The sequence below is a fragment of the Pagrus pagrus genome (assembly GCF_965226575.1).
Source record: "Pagrus pagrus genome assembly, chromosome: 2".
In the NCBI taxonomy this organism is placed as follows: Eukaryota; Metazoa; Chordata; class Actinopteri; order Spariformes; family Sparidae; genus Pagrus; species Pagrus pagrus.
The window spans coordinates 7,112,420-7,138,535 of record NC_140186.1 but is presented as its reverse complement, the minus strand read 5'-3'; the positions used below and the strand labels follow the sequence as shown (position 1 = coordinate 7,138,535).

General features: G+C 41.0%; 2 protein-coding genes across 5 annotated transcripts in view; both read right to left on the bottom strand.

Moving 5' to 3' along the window:
• Nucleotides 1-18,752, bottom strand: part of LOC311272618 (noelin-2-like) — a 32,990-nt gene extending 14,238 nt beyond the window's left edge. The window contains exons 1-4 of one of the 2 annotated variants that reach the window (XM_084379151.1): nt 18,588-18,752; nt 17,280-17,597; nt 7,112-7,261; nt 3,600-3,755 (exon numbers count right to left, since the gene is read on the bottom strand). In XM_084379151.1, coding sequence (XP_084235277.1) covers nt 3,600-3,755; nt 7,112-7,261; nt 17,280-17,378 — 405 coding nt within the window. In that variant the 5' untranslated portion in view covers nt 17,379-17,597; nt 18,588-18,752. Of the gene's footprint in view, nt 1-3,599; nt 3,756-7,111; nt 7,262-13,868; nt 14,410-17,279; nt 17,598-18,587 lie in introns of those variants that run through there. The other variant, XM_084379150.1, reaches the window with a different exon arrangement.
• A 2,694-nt stretch (nt 18,753-21,446) lies between these two features.
• LOC311271490 (uncharacterized protein) overlaps nt 21,447-26,116 on the bottom strand; it is a 40,716-nt gene continuing 36,046 nt past the window's right edge. For all 3 annotated transcript variants that reach the window (XM_084377186.1, XM_084377187.1, XM_084377185.1), the window contains 5 exons: nt 25,734-26,055; nt 25,452-25,564; nt 25,180-25,248; nt 22,242-22,475; nt 21,447-22,154 (listed from right to left, as the gene is read on the bottom strand). In XM_084377186.1, the coding sequence (XP_084233312.1) occupies nt 22,008-22,154; nt 22,242-22,475; nt 25,180-25,248; nt 25,452-25,564; nt 25,734-26,055 (885 nt within the window). In that variant the 3' untranslated portion in view covers nt 21,447-22,007. The remainder of the gene's footprint in view (nt 22,155-22,241; nt 22,476-25,179; nt 25,249-25,451; nt 25,565-25,733; nt 26,056-26,116) is intronic.

Genomic DNA, 26,116 nt, shown 5'->3' with positions numbered 1-26,116 from the left:
TTGCATATAAATGTAAGTTCATTAATATGTATTAAAATCACTCTTGACAAAATGCTGAAAATGTCACAGCCTGTTAGATAGTAAACACTTTACCTGGCTAATCCCTCCCCTGCCATGTCTCCTCCTACATCTCCACCTCGCGCTAATCTCTCTCTCTCTTTTATCTCGACTCCTCTCTCTGCCTAACCTTTAACTCCCCTCTAACTTCACTTTGCTCATTCCTCTCATCCCCCACGCCCACAGGGAAAAGTGGTAATATGCCATCAGACAGTTTTTTCTGATTTTCTCCCCTTTTCTCCTCCATCTCCCTCTTAAACTCTCAATCAATCCATATATCTGGTTGTCTTAATCTCTCTGTTTGACCTCTCCTTCTCCATCTTCCTTGTTGTCTTCCCCCCCAGCGGGATGAAAATACTGTTTAGTTATTGATAAACTTACTGTAGCTGCACAACGCATAAATATTCACCAGTTTTGCCTCTCAGTGCAAAGGCAAAAGCTTATGACTGTGAAAACCCCCAAGGAGCAACAAACATGCACACACACACACACACACACACACACACACACACACACACACACACACACACACACACACACACCACACACATAAACTAACTGCATAAAAACTTAAAAACAGACCCCAGAGCCCCGTGATGTTGTTAAGAAAATGCTCAGCAGAAGATGAAAGGCAGAGTGGATTTATGGGGAGGTGGAAATTCTCTTTATTTGGGGAAGTACAGTAAAGGGAAGTCTGTGTGTGTGAATATTTTGTCCCTCGGGTTTGAGTGTGTTTGCAGATCTCGTATGGAGCCTCGGTCCAGGTCATATCACATCTTATGCTTTAAATATTGGATATATTATTCTATAATGAGCTTATACAAGGCATGCCCCTTCAGCTAAACCATCATGGGACCTTATTTCAGAAAAAAAAATATGTATAGCAGTTAATATCATGAGACAAATCATTTTTTGTTTGAATTGTACCATGAATTACACATGATGATTGTCAATTTAAAGATATAATACAAAGCGAATTTGCATTCAAATGTCTATGTTATATATTTGGTTGAGTTGCGTACTTACATTAACCCAAAGGTTAAGGTCAAGTTCACTCAAAGTAACAGTGCATTTCATCAGGTGAGATATAAACACCAGCACCGGAAGTCTGCTCAGCAGATTGCTGCTGAAGTCAGGCTGATTATACATCCACCTTTTAATGCCAAAACTTAAAAATCAATCTCCAAGCTTCAATTTCGTCAGTAAACAGTTCTGGTTCAGAGCAGAATCCGATGTCAGTGTTAATTCCTCAGATCTGGTTTTACCCTCGACCCTCTAGTCAGCTCTGAGCAGCTGAGCAGCGGCTCCTCTCCTTGTTTTGATAAGGAGACCTTTAAAACATCATGTTTCAACTAAAGAAAGTCGCAGTTTGTCATAAAACTAATGTCTTATAAGACTGTGAAAATACGTAATTAGAGAGACTACAAAGCCAACAGTCCCACAAGTAACGTTGTCTCATTTAATGCGAACCAAAACCCAATGACTGAAACCTTTCTCACAGAACTGACTAACTCTCCTTTCACATAGCTGCAGTTGTCATTATGGCCAGATTTATTGTGATTTTCACCTATTTAAATCCTCCATGTAGTTCTCTGAGCGGTTTGACACAAAGCCAGATGGTACTTTACTATCTTTACCACAGAAAAACTGTGCTTTCTTGACTTGCAATCTTATCTTTTAGATCAAAAAGTTGTCTCTCCTCACTGACTTCTGTACTTTTCTGAAGTAAAGTCCCATGGGGCACGTCGGAAGGGGAACGGTGACTTTGCCTCTCTATTTGTAATTTTTAAAAATCCTATGCAGTATGAATGAAACAGGATCAATTCAAGTCTTGAAGTGAACACGTTCGCCTCCACCCTCGCTGAAGAGAATCAGGAGTGAAATATGGTCTCACTGCATCATAAAGCTGTGGCCCTTAAAAGGTTTCTCCTCCTGGTCTGTACTCAGCGACAATAATTCTTCTGTGTGAGGGCCTGCGTCCACGTAATGTGTTCTCAGGAGGGCGCTGGTTTGTCATTGCCGGTCTTTTTCAGGCAACCAATCACATATTAGACTGGATGGGCCTCGTCACCCTGCTAACCAAGAAAAAGGCGGAGAAGCTTGTTCTGGCTGTGTCCGTCTATCTTGAGCTTTATCGGACAAAAACTCATAACATCCTAACAGAGACCGAAAAGACCATTTGTGGGAGCAGATCATCCGTACACTGAATGCTGCCGGTGAGTGTTTTGCTCTTATCACCCTACGTGTTGTAAGCTTGTTGTTAGCTGTGTGATCGGCTCTCTGTGCCCAGAGTGTTCGCTAATGTCAGTCAAAATAGACATGCAGCACTTTTTTCCTCTCACAGCACAAGCACTTCAACCCAGCGCTCCCAGGCGCACTGCCAGCGCTTTTCTGCTTGAGAGAAATGTAATGCGGACATGAGCCCTCATGTGTTATTCCTGCCTGATGAGAGCATCTGACAAAACAACCTTTCAGTAACGCAGTAAGGCTGAGCTGGTGGTTTGCACATCGACAGACATCTAGTCGTCTACAGTTTAAAGTTGATGAAAACTCAAGTTAAATGTGAAGCATGTCCTTACTACAGATTGAAATGTACTCATTGAGATGCAGTTGTGTCCTAGATATCTAAAAACTTTCTCCTCTCAGACACATTTAGCCCACTTTTCACACTGACGTCAAACGACACACAAATCCCCAAATCAGAGCTTCCACGGGAAAAGTTACAGGCAGGTGTAGACAGTGAACAGGGTTTAACTACCTTTAAGTGTCATTTGGAGCCCTGAGCCGCCAATTACAGAGACTAACCCAGCAGTGTCACAGCTGATTTAACCGTTCAGATCATTTGCCCCTCATTCCTCAAATACACAGCCTTTCTTTCTCTGTAGCTCTTGAGATAATCTTCCGCTCGCCTGCTGGTTTGTTGTTGGCACAGACGGATGCCAGCAGCGTCACAGCAGAGAGCACCGAGCCTGATGAGATTAGTACTCCTAATTTAAGAAGTGAAATACATTTAGAATTCCCTAAACAAAAGGCGATACTCATCCGACGTAAATCTTAATCGTATGTTCTTTTCCTGCTAATTTAAAACACAAACACCGAACTGAAAAAAAAGGCATGTTCTACATGAACTCCCTCTGCCTTTGTGTGTTGATATTATGTAAATTTTCTTCATTAATATTGAAATGACAGATGACAGATTATTTTTTTTCCGAGACAGCTCAAAGTCTTAATGTGTGCAGTGGTGCTGCACTTTTGCTGGCACCTTCTGCGCAGAGCTGTGTGACACTTTTACACAGCGGACACGAGGCCACCGAATTGACAGCTTCAAGACAAATTTTGTCTCCTTCATGAAAGATGCTCGCGTGTCTGAGTGCAGGCAGGAAACTTCAGCTTGGCATGCGTGAAATCAATGTTTTCACACCAAAGGTTATGCGTTCCCTACAGCGACCGTCTTACACTGTGTATGTCTGGGTGTCTGCCTTTTATGTGCGTGTCTGTTTGTGTGTGTGTGTGTGTGTGTGTGTGTGTGTGTGTGTGTGTACCTGCAGGCCCTTGGCAGTTAGAGCACGTGGGTTGGCCACATAAGTGTGTAAGCGTCCGTCCACTCCTCTCAGCAGTGGCTCAGAGTCTCGGACATACTGCAGGTCTCTGGATGTCCGCAGGTCTACCACCTCCATGGACTGACTCACATTCTGGACCTGACACACACACACACACGCACAAACAAACACACACAGAGACACACACAAACACAGTTCATATAATGACTGATCATTGTTAGTGTCCCGCATTGCCAGAAATGCTTCTGATTGGTTTTGGCTCTTGTCTGATTGCTGCCACCTGTTATTTGTTCCCAAACACCTGTTGTTTGCCTCCCAATATGACAGCACAGTGATGTGATGGGACACTTAAAGGGCTGTTTCACCCAAATTCTAGGAAGACAGCTTTTCTAACATATACCTCTCGAGGTATTTAACCATGCAGATAGTTTTGGTTTTATCTGCCCTGGAGATATCCATCTGTGAGATTTCTGCTTCCTCCACATTAAAATAGAGATTTAAACTGAATTTTAAGTGTGCTACTTAGGGCATTGAGAGATGGCATTTAGAAACTACTGTGCCGGTTTCATTGGTAAAAAATCCCCAGAACATATGGGGACTATTTATTTTGTGTTTTTTGTTTCAGTTTTAGATCATTTCAAACAGCTTTTCTGTGTGTGTGAATAGAGGTGTTGTGTGACCTAATGAGTTTTCAATTACTGTGACTTAATTATTTGGAGATACTGTCGCAGGTATCTTATCTGTATGTGATAAATCAACAAGATTAAGAGTTTACAGCCGACCTAATGGCTCTGTGAGGCTGTACTCTGCAAGCTAATGGTACTGCTAATAATGCTGATGCTTTCGCAGGTAACATAATTACCCTATTAGCCATCTAAGGGGAAGCCTGTTAGCAAGCTAATATTTGCTAATTAGCACTAAACTCTAAGTTCAGCTGAGACTGATGGGAATGTCAATGTTGTTTGCTTGTAAACCAAAGTACCGGACATGTTCAAACGCTGGCCTAATGATGGTGCTTGAGGAAAAATGGAAGGAATCACCAAAGTTATTAGTGTTAACAGGAGTATGTATCCAGTGGCGAAGATTAATGAAATATCTGACGTAAATTTCATTGTAATCCATCCAAAAGTTGAGAGGTTATTTCACTATAAACTCAAAATATCAGCCTTATGAGGAAAGAAGGAAAGTTAAGCAATCAAAGTCTTCAGGGTTCATCCTCTGAGGAGCACAAATATCTGTTCAAAATGTCAATCTGTCCAATAGTTCTTGATTATTTCCATCTGAACCAGGAGTTTTACACTGCCACAAGAGCCACACCGTTCACGTAATTAAAGATTTTATATTTAGTGGTGCCGGTTTAAAGTTTACAATGAGGACTGTACATTATCCAAATCAGTGGCTGAAGAGGGCCAGTACCAGCAAGATGGTAAAACTTGGGAAAAGATGGGTTAAACTTTTGTACCAGTGGCAGTGTTATTGTCATAACCACAACAACAAATTGAGTAAATGTATAATTTTACAGAACATGCATTCAAAATAAATAACTGGGCTTGAACACAGCATCCCTTAGTGTGAGAGTTCAAGCTCCGACTTGAAGTCACTTCAAATGAGTGTCAGGCAGCTGTGCTCGCAAATCACATTCATCTTCAGAGCCCACACTGAGCATGATTAGCTGTGAAGAGGTCACGTGAGGTGTGGGATCCACATTTTGCAATCCTGATCATGTCAGGAAATGAACTGAAATGAGACAGTGTAGACTAAAATAAACTATAATTAAAGCGTCACAAAATGGTCAAATTATCGTGCATTACGGCATTTTTATGATTATTATTGCACATCGAACAGAGGGCAAAATTATCATTCAAATACAATAATTATGGCACATCTGGTAGCGTTGGCCAGCAGCACCTGCATATTTTACTTTTTGGCTTGCAGCGATTTGTCCAGCCTTTTCTGCCCTCTCCATTTAACACCACCCCAACTTGTAGCGAAGGAAAACCAGCACTTATTTTACTCCACTTCAAGAACTGATCCAAATTAAGGCAGTCACCGACTCCGGACAGACACATTGCTTCTACATTTTTTAAAATGCAATTTTGTAAAGCTGTTAGCACCGCACACAAAATGCACTTCACCTAAATTTTAAATCGGTGGTAGCGGAAATCTCAGGGCCAGATGGTTCAGAAATTGACAAATAAAATCAAAAGAGTTGTGAGCGACTGTGTTTTTGGGTTTTCTCTGTATTTAGCATGAATCAACCGTTTAATATTCCAAGCACCTTGACTCGACAACATGATGCAAAGTCACGCATATCATATCTCCCTTTGAAGGAGCTTTCCATTAGATCCATTTAAGAATGAGATTCTCACCTTGAATATGTTGCGCTCTAAAGAAATAAACACCCTCACGCTTCTCCTCATTAATGCTACAACATACTTCAAATATCTTTTGACACCAAATGGAAAAACAAACATGTGGAGAGAAAAAATCCATTATAAAAATGACCCAGATATTCCGAAGTGATACGCAAACAAACAAACAAACAAACAAACAAACACTCAGGCAAAAACACACCCACTCATCTCCCGCTGTAACACATGCTGGGGAAGGCCGGAGACGTGAAGACGCACGCATGCACGCGCACATTCACACTCACAGCACGATCTAGGTGTCACTTCCAGAGAAATGCTGAGCTAATTAAGATTCATAAATACAGAAGCCTCCCAACAGGAACAGAGCAAGGAGCGATGAGGAGACGTTCAAGAAAGCGTTCATCTACCTTTCTCTTTGCTCATCTTTTTTCTGCGGGGAGAGTTTAAGATGAAACACCGGCAGTGATTGAAAATAAGAGTTATAATCCTCATGAGGTTGTCGGCTAGTTAGGTTCACTTTTACTTTGGCGAGAATATGGTCTGTACATGTCCTGATGTGTGAGCCTCGCGGCAGTGCATGCTTTGGGGAATGTTTGCTGCTCTGATGGTGTTCAATAATTCATCAACTTCTGTCACAAATCACTTTTATTCCGCTCTCAGGACGCACATATACATCGAGAGAAACGTGCTTAGGCAGTCAGTTTTATATCCTCACATAAACAGGAGGCGCATATGCACACACGGATATGAACACATAGAAAATCAGCATACAAATACTCCTATGCAGAGCTGCACCCTACATATGGAACAAAGTGTTTCTTTCTCTCCCATCTGTCAGTGTTTCCTTTGAGTTTAAACTCTTTCGGCATGTTGAATGACTGGGGGTCTTTAGAGGATACAGCTACTGATGTATCAGGGATACATCTGTCAGTGAAACCTGAGTGTGTGTGTGTGTCTGTTCATGTGTGTTTCCACAAGTGTCAAAACAAAGAGACAGTCCAGTGAATATTTCATTCCAGTACGCTGCCTCTCCCCCTTTGCTGCATCACAATTCTGACCACCGAAACATGCAGGGATGCACTCGGAGTCAGACAAACAAAAACAAACACAGAGCACACACACCTGTTCAGTCAGCAGGCGTAGTTGTCGGCTCCGAGGGTCTCGTTTGCAGAGGTTGCGTGCCGGCGCGACCACCGTGCAAACACACCTGCCGTCAGGATCCGAAGCCGTGCTGTACACCTGCCAGCCTTCCTCTGAGCCTGGGTACAAACCCTGCACACAAACAGGCTCTGCGTTAATGATGTCGCTGCAGGAATAACACCTCAGCTGTACTTTAACAGAAGAGAAGGTCAGCAAAGTGAAACGAATTATAAGATTTAATTGTTTGTTTTGAATTTTGTCAATACAGTAGCTCACATTTTTGAGGATACTGAAGCTGTTTCTATTGAATTTAAAATACAGTCAATTACACCAATTACAGCGTTTAAAGGTTACGTTCACCCAAGAAAGAAAATTCAGGCACTGGGTTGAGTAGATAATGACTGACTTTTCAGTTTTGGATGAATTTTTGGATGAACGCCTTTTCAGACTGTTTTATAGTGCTCAAACAAAAAGTCAGTACATACAGTACATACATACATATATAATCAATTAAGTAATTTGTCAAGAACAAATCACAATCTTGCTTATTCAAAACTATTCAAAACCAAATATCTCTGTTGGACTATTGCCACAACCCACTTTTGGTTTTTCTGGCGATTTTCCTCTGACATCATGCTCAGGGTGGGAAGCTCAAATATCGTGTTGCTGTGTTCCAGGTTAGAAGTTGCATAAATTATCATTTCACCACTTCCTAATTGATTAGCTACCAAAAAGACACTGGGGGATGACCCCGTAGCTACTGTTAGCATTCAGCCACTCCCTAGCTATAATTACCATTTGATAACATTAAGCAGCTTTTTCTTTCAGGCTTAAATAAATGTGTCCAAGACGTGTATTGATATTTAAAATGAATTAACACATTTCCTATTGTATCGTGTAACACTATTCAATGGTAATGTTAGCTAGGAAGTTGTTTAATGCTAATGTTAGCTGTTGTTTAGTGGTAGTTGGATTATCAAATATGTGGTTTAACCTTGAAATCTGGCCCAGGTCCCTCCGGGTTTTCACTATTCATTGTCTTTTCCGTCGCTGATCAGTTAAGAAGTTGATAACGATTTGTAAGATGACATTATAAGACTTGCAACCAGAAACACAGCAGTACATTTGTTCTTCACACCCTGAGTATGACATCAGAGGAATCAATATGGTCTACTGGAGCTTGAATAAATCTATAAAGTCTAAAATGTGTCCCCTTCCTTCAGTCCAGTCATTGTGACCAAGATGAACGCACATTAAATGCGCTTCCATCGTGTACAAACAGCAAAAGCTCCATGAACACGAGGCTGTTGAGGAGTAACACACACTGCCTCCCGTAGAGATGTGTTCAAAAAGTAAATATTGGATTACAGTATATAGGAGACATGTGCAGGAATTATTAAACACATCTCTATTTTGATATGAAGGTGAACATGTGAAAGACAATTCAACATTAATGAGCAGTAAATCATGCTGAGCTATTTTAAAGCAAAAACTAAAGTGGCTGCCAAAGCAACATTTCAAAGCCCCTGAAGTGCATGTTTTATTATTTATTTTTCGTGTGAATCTGTTTTTCTGAAGTGTTTTTCAAAGGGACCCAATGAGTCATAGAACTGAAGCGGTTTCTTTTGTGCATTTTCTAACACAGCACACATTCTCTCAGCCGCTCAGCATGTTATTCAGGTCACGCTGTAGTTAGGAGGGTGGACACAAACATTTTCTTTTAAAATGTTTATGTCTAATTCTATCTCACTGGTGAATCTCAGCAGGGTTTCAGGAGCTCCTGACTGGACTCATTTTGTGATTTAAGTGTCCATTTAGGTTTGTAAAAAGGAGAGTGCATGTTTCTTTGCACTTTATTGTTCTTGACTGCACCATAGACATCCGTGTCTAAATTGGATATTTCTCGTCTGCAGCTAAAATCGACTGTGACATCTCCCACATGTCTGTGTCCAGGAAAGCTTGCAGCAGAACTGGAGAGTTTCCACCCTCTGCATCTCAGCCGAGCTGCTGTTCTCCCTGGCAAAAAGTCACTGGCTCCCCAGAGTGCCCAGAAATCTACACAAAAAATGATTTCTACTCTCACAGTCCATACTAATGCCGGTCCATGCTTCTTCTCTGCTCGTGCCATTTAATTCACATATTAGATACAGATTTCGTCAAAATACATTACCTTGTGTCAACAACATCATTTCTTTAACCATAACATTCACCGTTCATGTATAGCTTTGTTGCTTGGATACACTTTTGGTTTGGTGCAATATTTCTGCCAACAAAAAAGATCCCTGAATAATACAGAGATAAATTTAAAAGGTGCAAATTACCTCCGCCAAGAAGGTTATGTTTTCATCTGTGTCCGTTGGTTGGTTGGCTTGTCAGCAAGATTTCACTGAACAGATTTCATGAACCTCCGATGGGTCTCAGCCCAGAATAGACCCCATTAACTTTTGGTGCAGATCCGGTTAACAGGCGGATCCAAAAACAATTTTCTCACTTTCTTTTACATTGTGAAATAGGCTGTTTTTCAACATTTTCGTTAATTTCTCAGGGAATGATGTACGGATCTTGATGTAAAAAGGCACATACTGTATAGGTGGCTGGTATCTATGACTGAGTGCAATTTGATGCTGATCCTATTCAAAAATCTATTATTCTTCTACAAAACAGATGGAGATTACAATTCCATCTGCACTGTTTTGTTGTCCTCGTGGTTGGCTGTTACAGATTGGGTGATCTTAAATTATGTATAAGCGGTTTAAAATTTAGAGCAAGACAGGGGCATGAAGTTTTAAATTGGATAAGGCGTGATTGAATTAAAGGGCATTTTTGAGCCTTGGCGGAGGTATGCACTCTAGTTGGCTGAGTGCCATTCTAGCCTGAGTAGCATCTGAATACCACATTGTTTTGTTACATTATTATCACACCATGTTGCAATTAAAATATGACTGAATTTAGAGTATTAAGATCTTTTACTTTGAAAACCTCGACTTATATGGTGTAATGTCTGCTGTTATCCCCTCGTTGATTCCTAAAACTTGATTTTAAGTTGTTTTTTTAGATGTTAAAGCATTCAATATCCCAAAAACGTATTACTGTAGCTGAAATTTGATCTAAATCTTTACCAAAAAATTCCAACTTGAACCATGGGGCTACCAAGAATGCTTCTTCCTCTTGAATTTAAAGCTGCAGTATGAAATTTTTACATAGAACTCAAAGTCTTTTAGATTTAAGCGATCGCTCACTGAGTTCATACATCGATGATTATGCCTCTGTGGAGACACCCTGCACCAGCACACCTGTAGCTACATGTTTTATCAAAATTCTCGAACTGAAGAGGAGATGCTACACCAACAATGTACAGTAGAGCGTCTTGCAGTGAAACCTAACTGCCACAAGGGAGAGACAAAACTTAAAGCACTAATAACTATGACTCCTTCAGCTCATTGTTTTGATTTTCAAGCCTGCAACTTTACGGTTTTGGTTCACTCTCTCATAGCATTGTTTTCAGCTGCAGCAGGCATGTTTGTTCGGCGACAAACTTAAAAACAGACTATGCCACCCGGCCAGCACCAAACAGCAACCAAAGCTGGTGAACATAGTGGAAATTTAGATAGATTGTTCTCAAAGTAAATTCATATTTAGCAGCTTCTACGTTTGAAATGCTTAATGGACATGATTTACTTTGGCAGAATAAATTCATGTTTTGAATCTTTTGCACCTTGAATAATATCTAAATACCTTTTAAATGAGACCTACATGCACTGGATGTGATTTTCAAGGCTGCAGTACGCAGCAAGACATACGTCAATTGTTCCCTGAGGTCTACACATCGAAACCAAGTCATACCACGTTAAAATAGAACACATGTGAAATCATGGGTTTATTTTGGTGAGATTTAACCAGGTCTTTGGGTTGACCTACTTAGTGTTAACATTTTAGAACAATGTAAAAGTGTGGCTGAGCTCAACCTGACACAAAACAGCCTGTCACTGGCATCACACTGTGAAGCTGCCCTACAAACCGTGAAAAAGAATGACGACAGAGGAGGACGTCGGGAGGATGGAGGCGAGAGAGGAGGTACCAGAAGGGGAGGTGGAGGCCTGGAGGGAAACATCTGATAAATCAATCAGCTGGGTTTGGTGGTGTGGTAACCTTGAAGTCCTGTTTACAATGAAGCTGACGGGGCAAGGGGGGTTTAAAGCAGGAAGACGTGGATGGGATGAGAATGTAAGCATTGTTTATGCCGGCTGCTTGGTGTAATTAAACGGAGGAGGACATACGGCACCTGAGGGCTCATTTCACACAAGGGAAAAAATGATAAAAATCTACTCAGGCAGCTCAGCTGATTATGATCAGTGCAAATACAGAGAGCAAGTAGAGGTAACAGCTAAATTCCTGCAAGAATTGAACAGATAGAGGCAAGAAAAGCTATGACAGCATTCGATACTGAAACAATAGTAAGAAAATCTAAATGTGTCTGTGATCCCTCCTTGTACCCAAAGTGGTGCTTCAGATTCATGCCAGGGGGAACATGAAAGGATTATGGAGCAGTTCAAACTAATTTGAAAAGCAAATTGATTTAAAAAATATATCTTCTTATTGACTGCATATCACTGACTGAGAGAGTGTGAAAAATGGTTAACAAGCAAACAGGGATTTTTAACAGCTAAAAGTAAGTGATAGATGTTTAGAATAAATAGATGAAAATCATTATAGATAAACGATTGAAATATAGCTCAAAGTAATGTACATTTGTTAAAACAAATAGCTTAAAGTAATGACTAAGTGGCTGGAATAAATATATCAAAGTGATAGAGAATGGCTAAAACAGAAAAATATAGATGAAGGGATTATTGGTTGAAATACTTAGTCAAAGGTCATGGTTTCGTAGTTGTAACGAGGGAATGGTTAAAAGATATAGCAACAAATGAATGGTTGAAATAGTTACAGCTAAAATGTACTAACAGGTGTAATCATTAGTTAAAAGTTATGTAATAAAGTTATGTTGAAATAGAGACAAATATTGGAAAATTGGTTAAAACAAGAAACGAAAAACTAATGGAGGTTAAAGATTAGGAGGTGTAATAGGTAAAAGTGAGGAGGAAATGGTTCAAATAGATATCTACAAATAATGAATAAATGGTTGAACTAGTTATAGTGATTGAAAGTTTTTGATTCACATTTAAAATTGTTAGCTAAAAGCTATTGATTAACAATTAAATGCGTTTGCTAAAAGTTATGTACTAACAGTTGAAATAGAGACAAGTAATGGAAAAATGGTTATAGTTGGTTAAAAGTATTGGATCCATCACTTTTAGCTATCTAGTTTAACAGTAAAAACCTTAAAACAGATATTTTACAGCAATTGATACAGTAAATGTTTGAAATTGTTAGCTAAAAGTCAGAGATAAGCATTTCAAATAGCCAAGTAATGTAATGGATATGTGGTTGGCAAAGGATAAAAGAAATAAACTAACCTGACAATTACACTTATGTTGTACTAGAATATGGGAACTATTGATGCTAAATAACATCCAGTTGTTCAACTGCACAGATTTTTAAACTGGCATCAATGACGGAGCGCTCCAGCTCCTGACAAGCCTGTGAGGGTATCACACACACACACAAAGGTTGAGAACTGCTCATCTAGCTCACAGTTATACTCACGTCTACCTGATTTACACTAACATGACAGCTTGAGATTGACGAGATTCCCTGTCTATCATCACACAAAGAAGCAACGCTGCACCTCTAACACCTCCATCTGTTCCCAGCCAGTTCCTGTGTTTGTGTGTAGGCGTCTACTTGCATGAGACTGTGGGCACTTTGCTGAACTTGCAAAGTGCTGCCACACAGCAGCTGTGAGGTGCCTCACGAGCCAGAGGACTAAATCATGCAAAGCCCAAGAGCGCACAAATACACACATGCAAATATACTCATAGACAGTATATGTACAGAGCGAAGGGACCTGTAAGTGCAGTGGTCCAGCATCCACACGTGTGGGGTTGCCAGGGTGTTGCTAGGGCAACAAATTGCTGGCTGTCCCACGGGTGAGTCAGCCTTCCCCGGGAGAAATATCACCCCAGTAAGTCACAGAGCGAGCAATCTTATTACCCCTCTGCGTGTGTGTGTGCATGTGCGTGTGTGTGTGTGTGTGTGCGTGTGTGTGTGTGTGTGTGTGTGTGTGTGTGTGTGCGTGCGTGCGTGTGTGTAGCATTGGCTGCATACTGTACACGTTCTTCTTTATGACTCACATCGACAGAAACGGTTATATATTTATATATCAGAGCTATTTATTCCTCATATTTGCATCACGCTTTGCTCTATTTTCGGCGAGTGTTTTTTTCTTTGTGGTTTATTTTCTGCTCCAATTTGAATCGATCAAACATCAGCTGCATGTCGGCTAAATGTTCAGGAATGTGTGGATCCCTAAATTAGCCTGCTGTTCAAGGTGTTTCGAGGTGTTTCGCTGCAATTCAAAAGGAGCAATTTCATGTATCAAATGCGACGAGTGTTACATTAGAGAGATTATGCAATTATATCTGAGCGAGTGGGTGTTGATGTGTACAAAACAGCTGACTGGAGCATGTGAGTGTACACTGAAAAATGATAAAAAAACATCTGTGCTGGTAAACTGACTCCTACAAATTTCAGATAATGTGAAAGATGAACTTCTGATCACAACAAAGCAATTGTTTTTGTTTTGGAAAAATAACTCAGAATACATAAACAGGGTACATACACTGACGATCCGCTCATGTGTGCCATCAGGGGAGATGATGGTTCCATTGAGTCCAACCAGCGATGGCAGAGTCTGGGACATCCAGTTAGTTACCATAGCCATGGTGCTGAGCACCGCGCCAATCTTCAACATGGGAACACTCATCCTAACGCGCACACATTCACACACCGCACACACAGAAACTCTGGCTCTCACACACAGTCCAAACTGTTGACAGCAATCATGCTGGTAAAACGTGCACACGCTCAAGACTTTTCGGCTCCACAATCCAAAGTCGGTGCTTTGTGATAAAAACACACAGCTGGGATCGTCCCACTGCTGAAGTCTGCACTCCTACACTGCTACAGGTTAGAGAATAAATCCTGGCGCACAAGACACTTCAGATGCCTCCATATGAAGACGCATAAGGTCCAAACATCCAGCGCTCAGCTCAGGCTGCAGGAGATGCTCCTGGAAACAGCTGGTTAGGTCCTACTGAGCTGTGTGTGTGTTTCCTGGACTCCTTCCTCCTCCTGGCAGTAAGACGCTGTGGCTGAGCCAGCGCTGCTCTCTCATTTATCCACTAACTCTCTGCCTCTCCCTCCACCCTCCCTCTCTCTCTCAGACACACTCCTCCATCTCTCCCTCTCACTCATGCTCTCACCTATTCTTCCATTTCATTCATCAACTGAACATATTCCCCTCTTAAACAGTATTTGCTTGAATGAACAAGCAAGTACAATGACACAATCTCAATAAACATTTATCCTTTTTTCCTGCTTTTGTATTCTATTTTCCAACCCATAACCCTTCTCTCCTTATTTCCCCGTCCTCTTATTTTCCATTTTCATCTTTATTGAACGCATTGATTTCTTTTATTCTGTTCATTTCCTCCTACTTTCCTTTATATTGATTAAATGCAAACGTCTACAAGCAGGCACAATGCTCTGGACTGACCTGTCCCTGGTCTGTGTGCATCTGTGTGTGTGTGTGTGGGTTAAGTGTATATTTCATTGGCACTGCAAACTGATGCAACACTGCCACCATGTGGCCTGCGATGCCCGCTAACCTCATGCTCAGTACGCGAGCTGTTTCCCCCCCCTGGATTTGATCAAAATTTGAGACGAAGTACAAGATGTTCTGAAAATGTTTTGTTTGATCTGCGTCTGCAGCGTTTCTATGGAAGCAACAAATTCCCATAATAAAACCCAGCCAGTGTGCCAATACGGCATTTTGTAGTGTTTGTGTCAACCTGTCCAGGGACTGCAGCAGAAGAGGAGCGAGTGGGAGTGTTTCCATTTCAATACTACACACTGTACTCAGCATATAAAGAATATGCCTATAGTAATTGTCTGGACTGGTTTTGCAGAAGGTTTACAAAAATGCAAACGGTATAGACGCTGCCAATTCATTTTGCAAAGACACAGAAAATGTTTTTTATATGGAGCTGTTTATTGAATCTACTGACTGTTTTGAATCAGTGTGGATTGAAATGTGTTTTTTTAGAGCTGAAGCAATTATTATAAGTAACAATATTTTTTTAATCAATCACTGAAGTCATTTTCCAGCTTTTGAACTGTGATAATTTGCTTGTTTTTTTTGTCTTTTCTGATTTTCACTGTTTTTTTCCAAACATTTTATAAACCAATATGATTAACTAATGGGATATCTGTTAGATTCATTTATAATGAAAATAATTTTTTAGTTATGTCTGGAAAAAAAATACAAGCAAAACCTAAACAATTACCATTTGTGAATCTTCTTCTGTCTCCAGTGAAATGCTTGATTATTGTGTTGATTGTGTTTTGTTCTGACCTTATAACAACCAAATGTGTAGGAAAGTACTGAAGTGGTATCTATTCCCTTTGCACACAAACTGGGCGTCTACATTCGATGAAGATGATAAAATCCAGAAATCATCATAAAGCACAGTTAAAGCTGATTTTTGAGTCTTCCTTTGAGACACGACCGACTCATCCTACAATCCCAAAGCCCCTTTAATACACCGAATAAAGAATTATTGTGATTTATATTTCAGGAGCTGTGGCATATTGGTTAAAAAGTCATTCATGCATATTTTCTGTTAAAAAAAAATCCAACAACAGAAATTAAAATAGACTAATGTGGGACTTAGAGAGATTGTGCTGTATTAAAATTAAATGTACTTAACCCTGTTTTACAACTATAGACACCAAACAGAAGTCATTTTTACTTGACATCAGTTCAAAATGTTGATTACTGTACAAGCATGTCTCATAAAATTAGGGAAAGTCATGAATTATCAAGCTATCGCACCATATTAAGGCTGTTTTTTGAGCTATTTAAGAGGGCCTCGGGTGTTCAAGACCTCCGACATAACATTGGTGTTAACAGCTGATTGTGTGAAGGTGCTTCTCATGGTGCTATAACAAGACGAGCATCTCTCTGCTGCTGGAGAACACGGGTGTTCCCGGGTTCACGCCTCGAGCGATTACGTGTTGACAATTTAACTAAACAACACTAAATGTTTTATCGTGCCTTTGTTCTCATCAGCGGTTACATGCTCACGCTTTCTTGTCTCAGTGAAGAGCCCCCAGGACACACATGGATTATACATAAAACGCCCTTCAGCGAATACGTTGAACTTACATGAATATTTCAATCAGCAGCACTTAGGGGCAACACAGTCGTCTGGGACACGGGAGGCACAATAGAGCTGACATGACAACTGAGCAGTGTGACACACCTTCAGGGAATTCATGGTCACTGACTCAGGTAGCTGCCTCTTTGCATTTTTAGGAAATAATATTGCTTTCTTATACGGCAAAAAAAAAGAAAAGACCAAAATACCCCAAAATTATCAGCCAAAACAATGAGCCAGGCACATTAAAACCCACAATAACAGATAAAGATGAGAACAAAATCTGGTTAAATACATTTATAGACTGTGTTTCAGGAGTAACTGGAGGGGAAGTGTTTGGAAGATGCTGGCAAGAACTCCTCTGGCAGCAAATTTATTTATCTAATCCTTTTTATGCTCACATTCATGAAGCATTTCATTTCTTTGGACACATTGTAGAAAATGCTGAGAAAGATCTAATACATTTTAAACAAGACGTGTGTTTTGGGAGATATGAATGCGTTTCACGTGTAAACAAATGCGTGCTTTAAATATTGGAAATAAAGGAGCCAATAAAAGTGCTGCCAAAGTGTGTATTACTCCCCAAACTTTCTCTGCGCTCTGAAGTCGAGCCCAATATTTACAGTGAAAAATCGTCATCTGACAAAGAGAGGCTTTTATTTCCCCAGAGGACGAGGTTATAAATTCTTCATCAACTTTATCCCAGTACATCTGATCTAAAGTTAGAAAGCTACAGTAATTCTGGCTTGTGTGACACACTTCACGCTCCAACACAGAGACTAAAAGTTGGCGAGGGCACAGTGTCTTCTTACCTGACACGAGCAGAGAGTAAACAGCAGCTGTAGCACCCAAAGGACTTCAGGTGGACCCATCGCCCTCTTCTTAACCCAGGTTTGTCTCACCGCAAGCATAAAAAAACAAAAGACACGCCGTGACCGCCCAGAGACTCCGACATCTACTTCAGGGACCACTGGGGACTGTACGCCGCCCTCAGTTAGCCTTGGGGTTACGGACTGGTGTAGTGGTCAGGCTGGAGTGACTGAATCCCCTCTGGCTGTGGAAGAAGAACACAGTCCTGGTGTTGGCTGCATGCTGAGGAGAGCCACTCAGGCGCCAACTGGAGAGGACAACTGTCATAGGTGAAAGAGGGGGTGTAAGAGGAGGAGGAGGAGGAGAAAAAGATGATTATGTGTTACGTCAACACAGGCAGTGGATTACACTTTGTTAACAGCCGTGTGGGTGCACGAGTGACAGATTGCATGTGAGAGGCACAGTTGAGTTTGGCCTCCTGAAGTCACGCTGGGTAAATCAATCAAAAAGCATCAGTTATGTTAAGAGTCCAATAATGGACCATAAGCATATGGCTGGGTATCATTTGTGCATTTTAAAGGTGAAACAATTACATTTTCAGCATTATGAATTTGTATAGAGGCATTTTCCCAATCTTACACATTAAACAACTGATTGATCAATAAAATAACCAGCAGGCGAACTGACAATGAGAATGAATTGCAGCCTTACATGTTTTGCATATTGTATCAGCACTTCTATGAATAATATGTGAGGCTGCAAGTCATTTTCGGTTCACTTGACAGTTTTTTATAGTAATTGCAGTGGACACATTTCAGCCATTACAAAAAAACATTCAGTTATAAAGTTGTTTGGGGTATTTATTGTAAAGTAATTCAACTGGATAATTTTACTTTATTTTAATTAAACTTCCAAATATTATCAAACGATATTGTAAATATTAGAGTATTTCACTTATGGTGCTGTAGGCTAAGCTGTGCCTAAACTAACACTACTGCTAGCATCTTCTGGGGGGGGGATGCTAACGTTCTCAGTTAGCTAGTTTAGCTACATGCTAATCTTTCGCAAAGGGACATTTTAAAATAATAATTCGACCTATTTATCGTTACTATTGGCACCTAATGAGCCAAATTATTATTTTAACTCAGAGAACTATAATATAAATATCTTTCCATTCAGTAGTTTCCTTCATATTTCTCTCGTTCCTGACCAAACATTGAGGCTAACGTCAAGATAACGGCTATCGTCAGCCACACCACCAACCGCCAGTGGCTCCAAAAAAATGAAAAGATAAAGCTTCTTCCTTTTACCTTCCTCCTGGACTTCACATTATCTCTGAGGACACTGACATCCACAGTATCTCGAAGTCCCCTGACAGAGAAGGAATAAAATATTAAACCGTGTTGGATACGCTGCCCTGATAAAGGTTGGGTTGAAGCTCAAAGAGTGCAAATATGCAGATCCCCATGCCTGCTCCCACTCCGGGTGTAGTTAGCGACGATGGGACTGACTTTCATGTCATGCCATCTATATTTCATGGCTGAAAATTGGCGGCTAAACATTACTGGATGAGCTGCCTCACCTCATTAAAGTTTCAGCATCAGTGGAAATGTCTGTGTTAGATGTACTGCAGATGTGTCAGGACAGGGAGAGGAGCAGGAGGAGGGGGAAGAAGAGATAAGGGTCAACAAAAGAGGTGAATAAGAGAGGACTGAGGCAGGGAGAGAGGGTATGAATGGTTTATGCTCAGGCTGCAGGGCACAGTGAATACAGAATAGGAGCATAATTTACACACACACAATCGAGGGATGGCCCCGGCTTCATGCCAACCCTAAATCAGCTCTCTGCAAGACATCCAGCTCCGAAATGTAACTTTAAAAAGCCGCACAAGGGCTTATTTACTTTTTCTTTGAAATATGTTGTCTTACAGATAGTAATTGCCTTTATTTCAAGCCATCCTGACAATTTAAACTGCCCTTGGAGTTGGTTCAAAATGCAGTTGCCGGCCTTTTAGCTGAAACTCAGAGCACATTTCATTTTTATCATCCCTCCACTAGCCTTCAGTTGCTCGAATAAACGATTTTACTGATCAATTACGAGGCATTAAATGGATTGAACTTATTTTTTGACAATTCAGGATAAAGGTGCTCATGTGGCCATTCCAGGTGTATCGTCATGTCACTATATCGAGTGCAGAGAACCTTCATCAACATATTTCGAAATGTACGTCTTTTAAAAACTGCTTTTAATTGACATGCAATATGTCGTCATCAAGCACCCCATTACCATCTATAAAATGTCTTATTAATAGTAGAAACAATAGTCGACAGCCATTGTGGCGCAGCTACATGCTAGCATGCTCACAAGGACAATGCAAATATACTGATGTTTAGCAGACTTGTGCTTTAAGTTCCCATATTATGCTCATTTTTAGGTTCATACACCGTTTTCCTCATTCTGTCCGTTGCTGCAGCACCTCTCCTCACCCTGTCTGAACACTCAGTTTCAGTGTCTGTCTCTCTTCCTAACCCTCTCCTTAAAAAAGCCCCGTCTGCTCTGATTAGTCGGCTCCCACAGGCCTGAGCAGGCACCACCCGCTGCGTTTACAGATCAGCTCTGCAGGTGTTTTTGCAACCAAAGCCGCACTGGTGGCACGGCTGAGGGGAGCGAGTGTAAAGTTGTGACATCATAAACTTACAGACGGACTTCTGACTCCAGGCTGTGTGCAGATTAAATGTGAAGTCATCAGTTACATACCAAAGTTAATGACAATTAGCGGTGTACTGGTTCTCCAAATCCACAATTCGAGTTGACTCCAGATTTCAAGGATTTTAACCACTTTGCATTTTTTGACAATGGAGTCCTGAAGATTTCTTCTTAAGAGATAACAGCTACATGGTATTGTGTGTTGAAATCACCATATCTCTTTGAAATGCACCACACTGAGGCCATATCGTCAAATCTAATTAATTTATTACCTCCGCCAATGAGGTTATGTTTTCAGCCGTGCCTGTTTGTTAGTAGGTTTGTTGCAGGCTTACATGAAAACTGGTGCAGATCTGGATCCAGGAAGTTTTCCTTACTTTCTTTAACATTGTGAGACACGGTTTTACAACATTACTTTATCAGGGAATTAGGTGGCATCTATCTACAATTAGAGTACAATCTGATGTGGATAAATGTGACTGTTAGGCCGTGGCGGAGGTATACGCTCTACTGATTGCCTTTCTAGATTAAAATTCTTCACCAGTGAATAGGGAACAAATTTAAACACACACAAAAAAATAAACGTCACTTTACAACAACAGCGTGTGAAGAAGCACATACAAGTGGTTTTGTTTTTCTGTGGACACAAGGCAGACGTACACAAATAGGTGAAGAGAGAAAAAAAAATATTGGGAGAGTATATTTTGATTTTGATAACTGAAAGTGAATGTTTGATTGTTTTTTGCAGTTCAGAATTGAAATTGTGACACCCCTAATGACAATCCATTCAATAGCTGTTAAGACTTTTAATGAAAAAAACAAAAATATGAAATAATATCAACCTTACGCTGACGTTCAAGAAAATGGGGATCGCTTGAATCAGTGGGGTTCATGGTGACCGTGAGTTTTCATGGCAATCCTTCCAATAGTAGTCAAGATATTTCAGTCAGAGTTTCAGCCAGTCGTAGTGGTAGACCGACAGTTATTACCATTTCTAAAAATAGCTTAAAATTGACATGCATTATACTGTAGCCAGTGTAGTCACCCACCCCGTTACCATGGTAAGAAAAGAGAAGCATGATTATAAGGACAAACAGATCAAAGTGCAGACCAGAGAAGAGCACACTGAAGTGAGCTCCAGCTGAAGGTTCATCTCTCTGCTCCTCAAGTCTTCTTTCTGTTGGCTTTGTTTAACAAAATGCAATCAATCAAACTAAATCTCATCGTATTAACTTAAATGTACACGATGTACTTTTATTACAATATGTTACTCAGTCACGTCCCCACACAACTATGCATAGAAAGACCTCGAGGCAATCATGTACCACAGTTTGGTTTGTTATGTTGAAAAAATATAAAATATGGCTTCACAATATAAAACAAAATGCACTGCCCCAGTTCCCTTTTGTAATGTACTCCGCGAGGAGCTACATAATAGCACCGTGATGAATAACACTCCAATATACATCACATAATAGATAATTATAATAACAATATGACAACAACAACGAACAAAAATAAACACAACAAATTGAGGTTTGATGATAACACAGGAGATGGTGGGTGAAGGTTTTTGAAATATGGTATTTTTGTATTTCTGAAGATGATTCACTGTTCATACGGTTTGGAGATTTATGTACGGGTATGTATAACTGAGAATAGAGTGCACAGATCAATAAATGCATGAACAGATATGGATGAAACTGTGATAGCACCACACTCTCCTTCAAAGAGAAATGACATTAGAAGAAATGTTTGTGACGGAGGAAATGGTTTTTACAGTGAGTACATGTGAACTGCTTTGTGAGTCACTTACGAGATGAATCTTATGATGCATGAATCAAGTGTGAGTGAATGAACGTCTGTATAAAAGATGAAAGTTTAGATGACGGAACACTGGTTTAGGTAAATCAACTTATAAATATGTTGCATCGGGTAAGTCTTGAATGTAGTTTTCTCCCTGCATGTAAAAAGTGTCCATGGCTCTTTTTCCTATTAAATTACTCCTGTTCCCGCCGGCCTGGTTAACCGTTGAAGCAGACCGGGCCGACTTGGAAACCAAACTTCTGGTTCCCCTTCCCAAAATCGGACACAGCCACGTCGAGGATGGGGAGCGTGGTGGACAGCGGAGCATCAAATTCCAACACTGTCCTCTCTTGCCCTGAGCGTGTCTACGGCAGAGAGAGAAACACGATCGAACACTCAGAAATATGATTTGCCTAAATGTTCACACTCAAATTTATATCTGTGTTACTCACCTGACACCCGTCGTACAGCGCACTGATGTAATGTGCGTTCTCATGCGTCAGCTCCTCCCCGTTGCTGCCTCTGAAGCGGAGTGCATGCTCGTGGCTGAAGGTGGCGGTGTGCAGCCAGGCGGCGGAGTTGAGGCAGTGGTAGGTGAAGGTCTGCTTGGCTGTCGCGCTTAGCAGCTGCAGGAAAGTCAACTGGACCACGTGAACTGGAATGCTGTCCGACCCGGAGTAGGAAAACTGGAGGAAAAACACCAGAATAACACACACACATAAACATACAGGTAGTACACAGAAAGGTAGGTGTGTATTGTTAATTGTGTTTTTTATCACGCCTAAATTTAAAAATGCAAATCCCCTGCATCGTTCTCACGCTTAACTGCAATTCTCCACCTGCCCACCAGATGCCCTCAGACTCTCCCTATCAATCCTGGTCACCTGACTCCAACACCTGCGTCTCAATCCCCGAGTCACCCTGTCAGTATACCAGCCAAATCTGGTGCCAGATTGTAAATGTTGCTTTGTACTTCTGCTTTCCAGCCACCTGAACCTGAACCTGAGCTCTTTCTGTACCTACCTGCCTTTACCCTTTACCTGCCCCGTTCAGGTTAATCTGGGGATTTTCAACTACTTCTGTTTGGACTTGCTACCCGTGTCTGAAGGCTTATGTATAATCCCTTTGCCAATAAATCACTAAATTGTGTCTGTGTGCCCAGCTGTCTGCATTTGGGTTCGTTTACTTGCTGCCTCATACACACCCGCACACAGCAATATGAATGTTTGTACCATACTGCAAGGTAAATGATCCAATATTGCTGAGACATTTAATTAAAAAAACAAAACTGTCAACCTTCTGGTGGCATAAGACACAGAGTCTTAGAGGGATTTATCCTCTGAAGACCATGAATGTCTGTAAGAAACTTTAATGCAACCCATCCAGTATTTGTTGAGATGTTTCAGTCGGGACCAAAGGGGTCCCTAAAGCTATGCCACTAGGAAAATTGATGCATAGATTTGAATGGGAACTGCATGATAAAAACAATTTGCACACAACCTCGCTCACTAGAAAATGATGGTAAAGAAAGGTATAAACACCGCAATCTGAGGATCTGAAACAGATACAGGATGAATAATGAAACAATACATGTTTAGTCTAATAAAGTTCAGGAGCTATGATTCAGTGTGTGGATACTCTGCTTTACCCAAAAACAAAGCCTGCTTCTCATGAAAAGGGGTTGTGAAGCTGCAAGATCACTTTTGAAACAAGGTTCAATGCCAAATGACAGCTTTTGTCAAAACCTGATTATAATGAAGATGTTAATTATCACCATCACTGTTAAGTTTTTTTGTGAGCCTCTGTCACACTTGTTGATGCAGTTGTCTTTATGAGGGCACGTTTTTCAAGGCCACAACCTCTGGCTTATTTTTTAAAAATATTTTTAAAGCTTATAAACTCCAGAGGGGACCAGCACCTGTTTTTCTCCTTTTGCCAGAGCAACACATTTCTAATCTACTCCTCGCCCAGAGCCATCTTCACACAGAACTCCTTGCCAGAACTCACCAAGAGCATTTAGTGTGCTCCTCAGGAAGCCCTAGGAGAATTCTGGACGGCAGACTGCATCTCCATCTTCACGGGCAGACTTCCACCAGTCTCCACTCTTTAAATAACACTTTGTCTGCTCTGGTGGGAACTGCAAGCTTTTTTCACTAACCTTGATAAGTGGAGGATTTTATTGTGGTAATTGTGACTCATCTGCTGTAACAAGCGCTAACTGTAACATTTCTTTTGCAGTGAAGCAACAAAGACGACCCCTGACCTGCTACCTGTCTTTGTATAGACAGTTTTGTTGGTAAGAACACATGACCAAGCTGACTGCACCACCACCAGTGGAGTTTCTCCATACACGTTCTGGCTTGGCTTGAGTTGGTTTGATTCGGCACATTGGCCGGGTGTGGCAGGGATTTCCATTACAACAGGTGTGTCTTTGACTGATGACACGTTTGCCTTGTGTGGTGGTCAAAGGAGCCACTGTAAGAACTTTTCCTGCTCTGCTAACAAAGCTCCACTAATTCAATCTTAAATAATTTTTAGTTCCTATAAATTCTTCATTTTAAAGCCCTCTGTTATTTAGTTATTTAAAAGCTTTTGTTATGAAGCAAAAATCAGGAAATGTTGCATTTTCACCAGTAGTTACATAACAGTTAAATGAGGTTAAAACAGGAGAGAAACTTCAAACCACAGAGATTCAAAATTACTGAGAACTGAACACAGACACAAGTTGCGTCCCACCACACAGCCCACTTGGAGGCGGGTTGGGCTTGCTTCGGGTCTACTTCGAAGACGGTCCATCTGGGGGCATGACTTTGGCTCTACTTGGCGTGGTAAAACCATTCATGGAAAAACAAATCTCCATGGCTTGGTTTGATTTGGCGCAGCCAAAAGCGTCAGTGGGAAGAACACTCGAGGTTCAAACCTCTAGTCTACGCTGTAGAGGACGGGAACTTTACTCCTACCCATCAATGAACCCCTCGTCATTTATCATTACAGTTAGTGACGTTGTCCTTTCTATAAAAGAGAAAAATGACTTTCTGCTGCACTAGAAAATAAGCTGAAACCTGTTAGTCAGACAGAAAACTTTCCCCCCTGTAGCAGCTCTGATACGATCTGATTGCTGCCAGATCTCTTCAGTTGATCTGATGGTTTCGGGCTAAATAATACAAACTGAACAGTTTTGTAAATAGTGTCTGCCAAATGTTTTAAATGCTGCTTTGAAAATGAAAACTTAGTTGAAATGCTCAGTGCCTTTCTGTAACTGACAAATACCTGTTAATTAGCATGCAATCAAATGTCCCACATTTGCAGCACTGTTGATAACTGTGATTTTCTCTTCCATGACACACACATTGGCACAAATCAAAAGCATGCACAACCATCACATTATACCTGTTTTCCTTTCCTGAATTTACTGTACCAGGTGCCAGACCTTTCCCCTTTCCAGGCTGCTAACTTCACCTGATGGAAAACCAAAGAAAAAAAAAAGAAACAAATCAGCCTCAAGTTCACTCAATCAACACACAAATGATGACTCATGTTTCATCTCTTTCTGATAAGTCATTCAGCTTTTGGCAAAGGCTCCTGTTAGCTTTGAACATTTTATCAAATGCTTATTTATAGGTTTAGTGTGTCTTTGTGTGTTTTTCTGCATGAAAACTAACCGACTGGAACTTCTTGTCAGGGTACAGACATGTCTCTCCTTGTGCAGTGAAGTTGCAAAACACCTTGAAGGAGTCTCTATGGCAACCCTGGTTTGGATCTATCCAGTACTCACCTTTAGAGGCAGAAAAACAGAGAGGAGGATAGAGGGATCAAAGAGACACAAGGGTAATATATCTGTCAACAACAAAAACACCAGAGAAACATCACACAGATATAGATAAGGATATGCAGGCAGACAGCTGTGATAATAAAATGTCAGGACACACAAACTGATAAAGTACCGTTCGGGAGCCCGGGGCTGAGGAGCCAGAGCTCTTTGCAGGTGCGGGCAGGGCTGTGGTACGTTCCTTGTGGGTTGCGCAGACCTTCCACCTCTACTTTCATAGAGGACAGAGATGCAAATACTTCCTCCATGCCCTGGCCCTCCTTCTCCTTCATCAAACCGTTCTGCTCCTCCTGGTCCCTCTGCATCCTTTCCTCCTCGCCTCCATCTGTCACCTTCTCCTCCTCCTCCTCTTCAAGCGCAGCACCATCCACAGAGTTGTGGTTCCTCCTCCTCCGTCCCCGCTCTGGTAGAGGGGACATCCCAATTGCTGGTGATCCCTGAGGAGAAGAGAGGAGAGGAGAAACAGGTGATGAGAGCAGATCCATAGATTAATAGTTT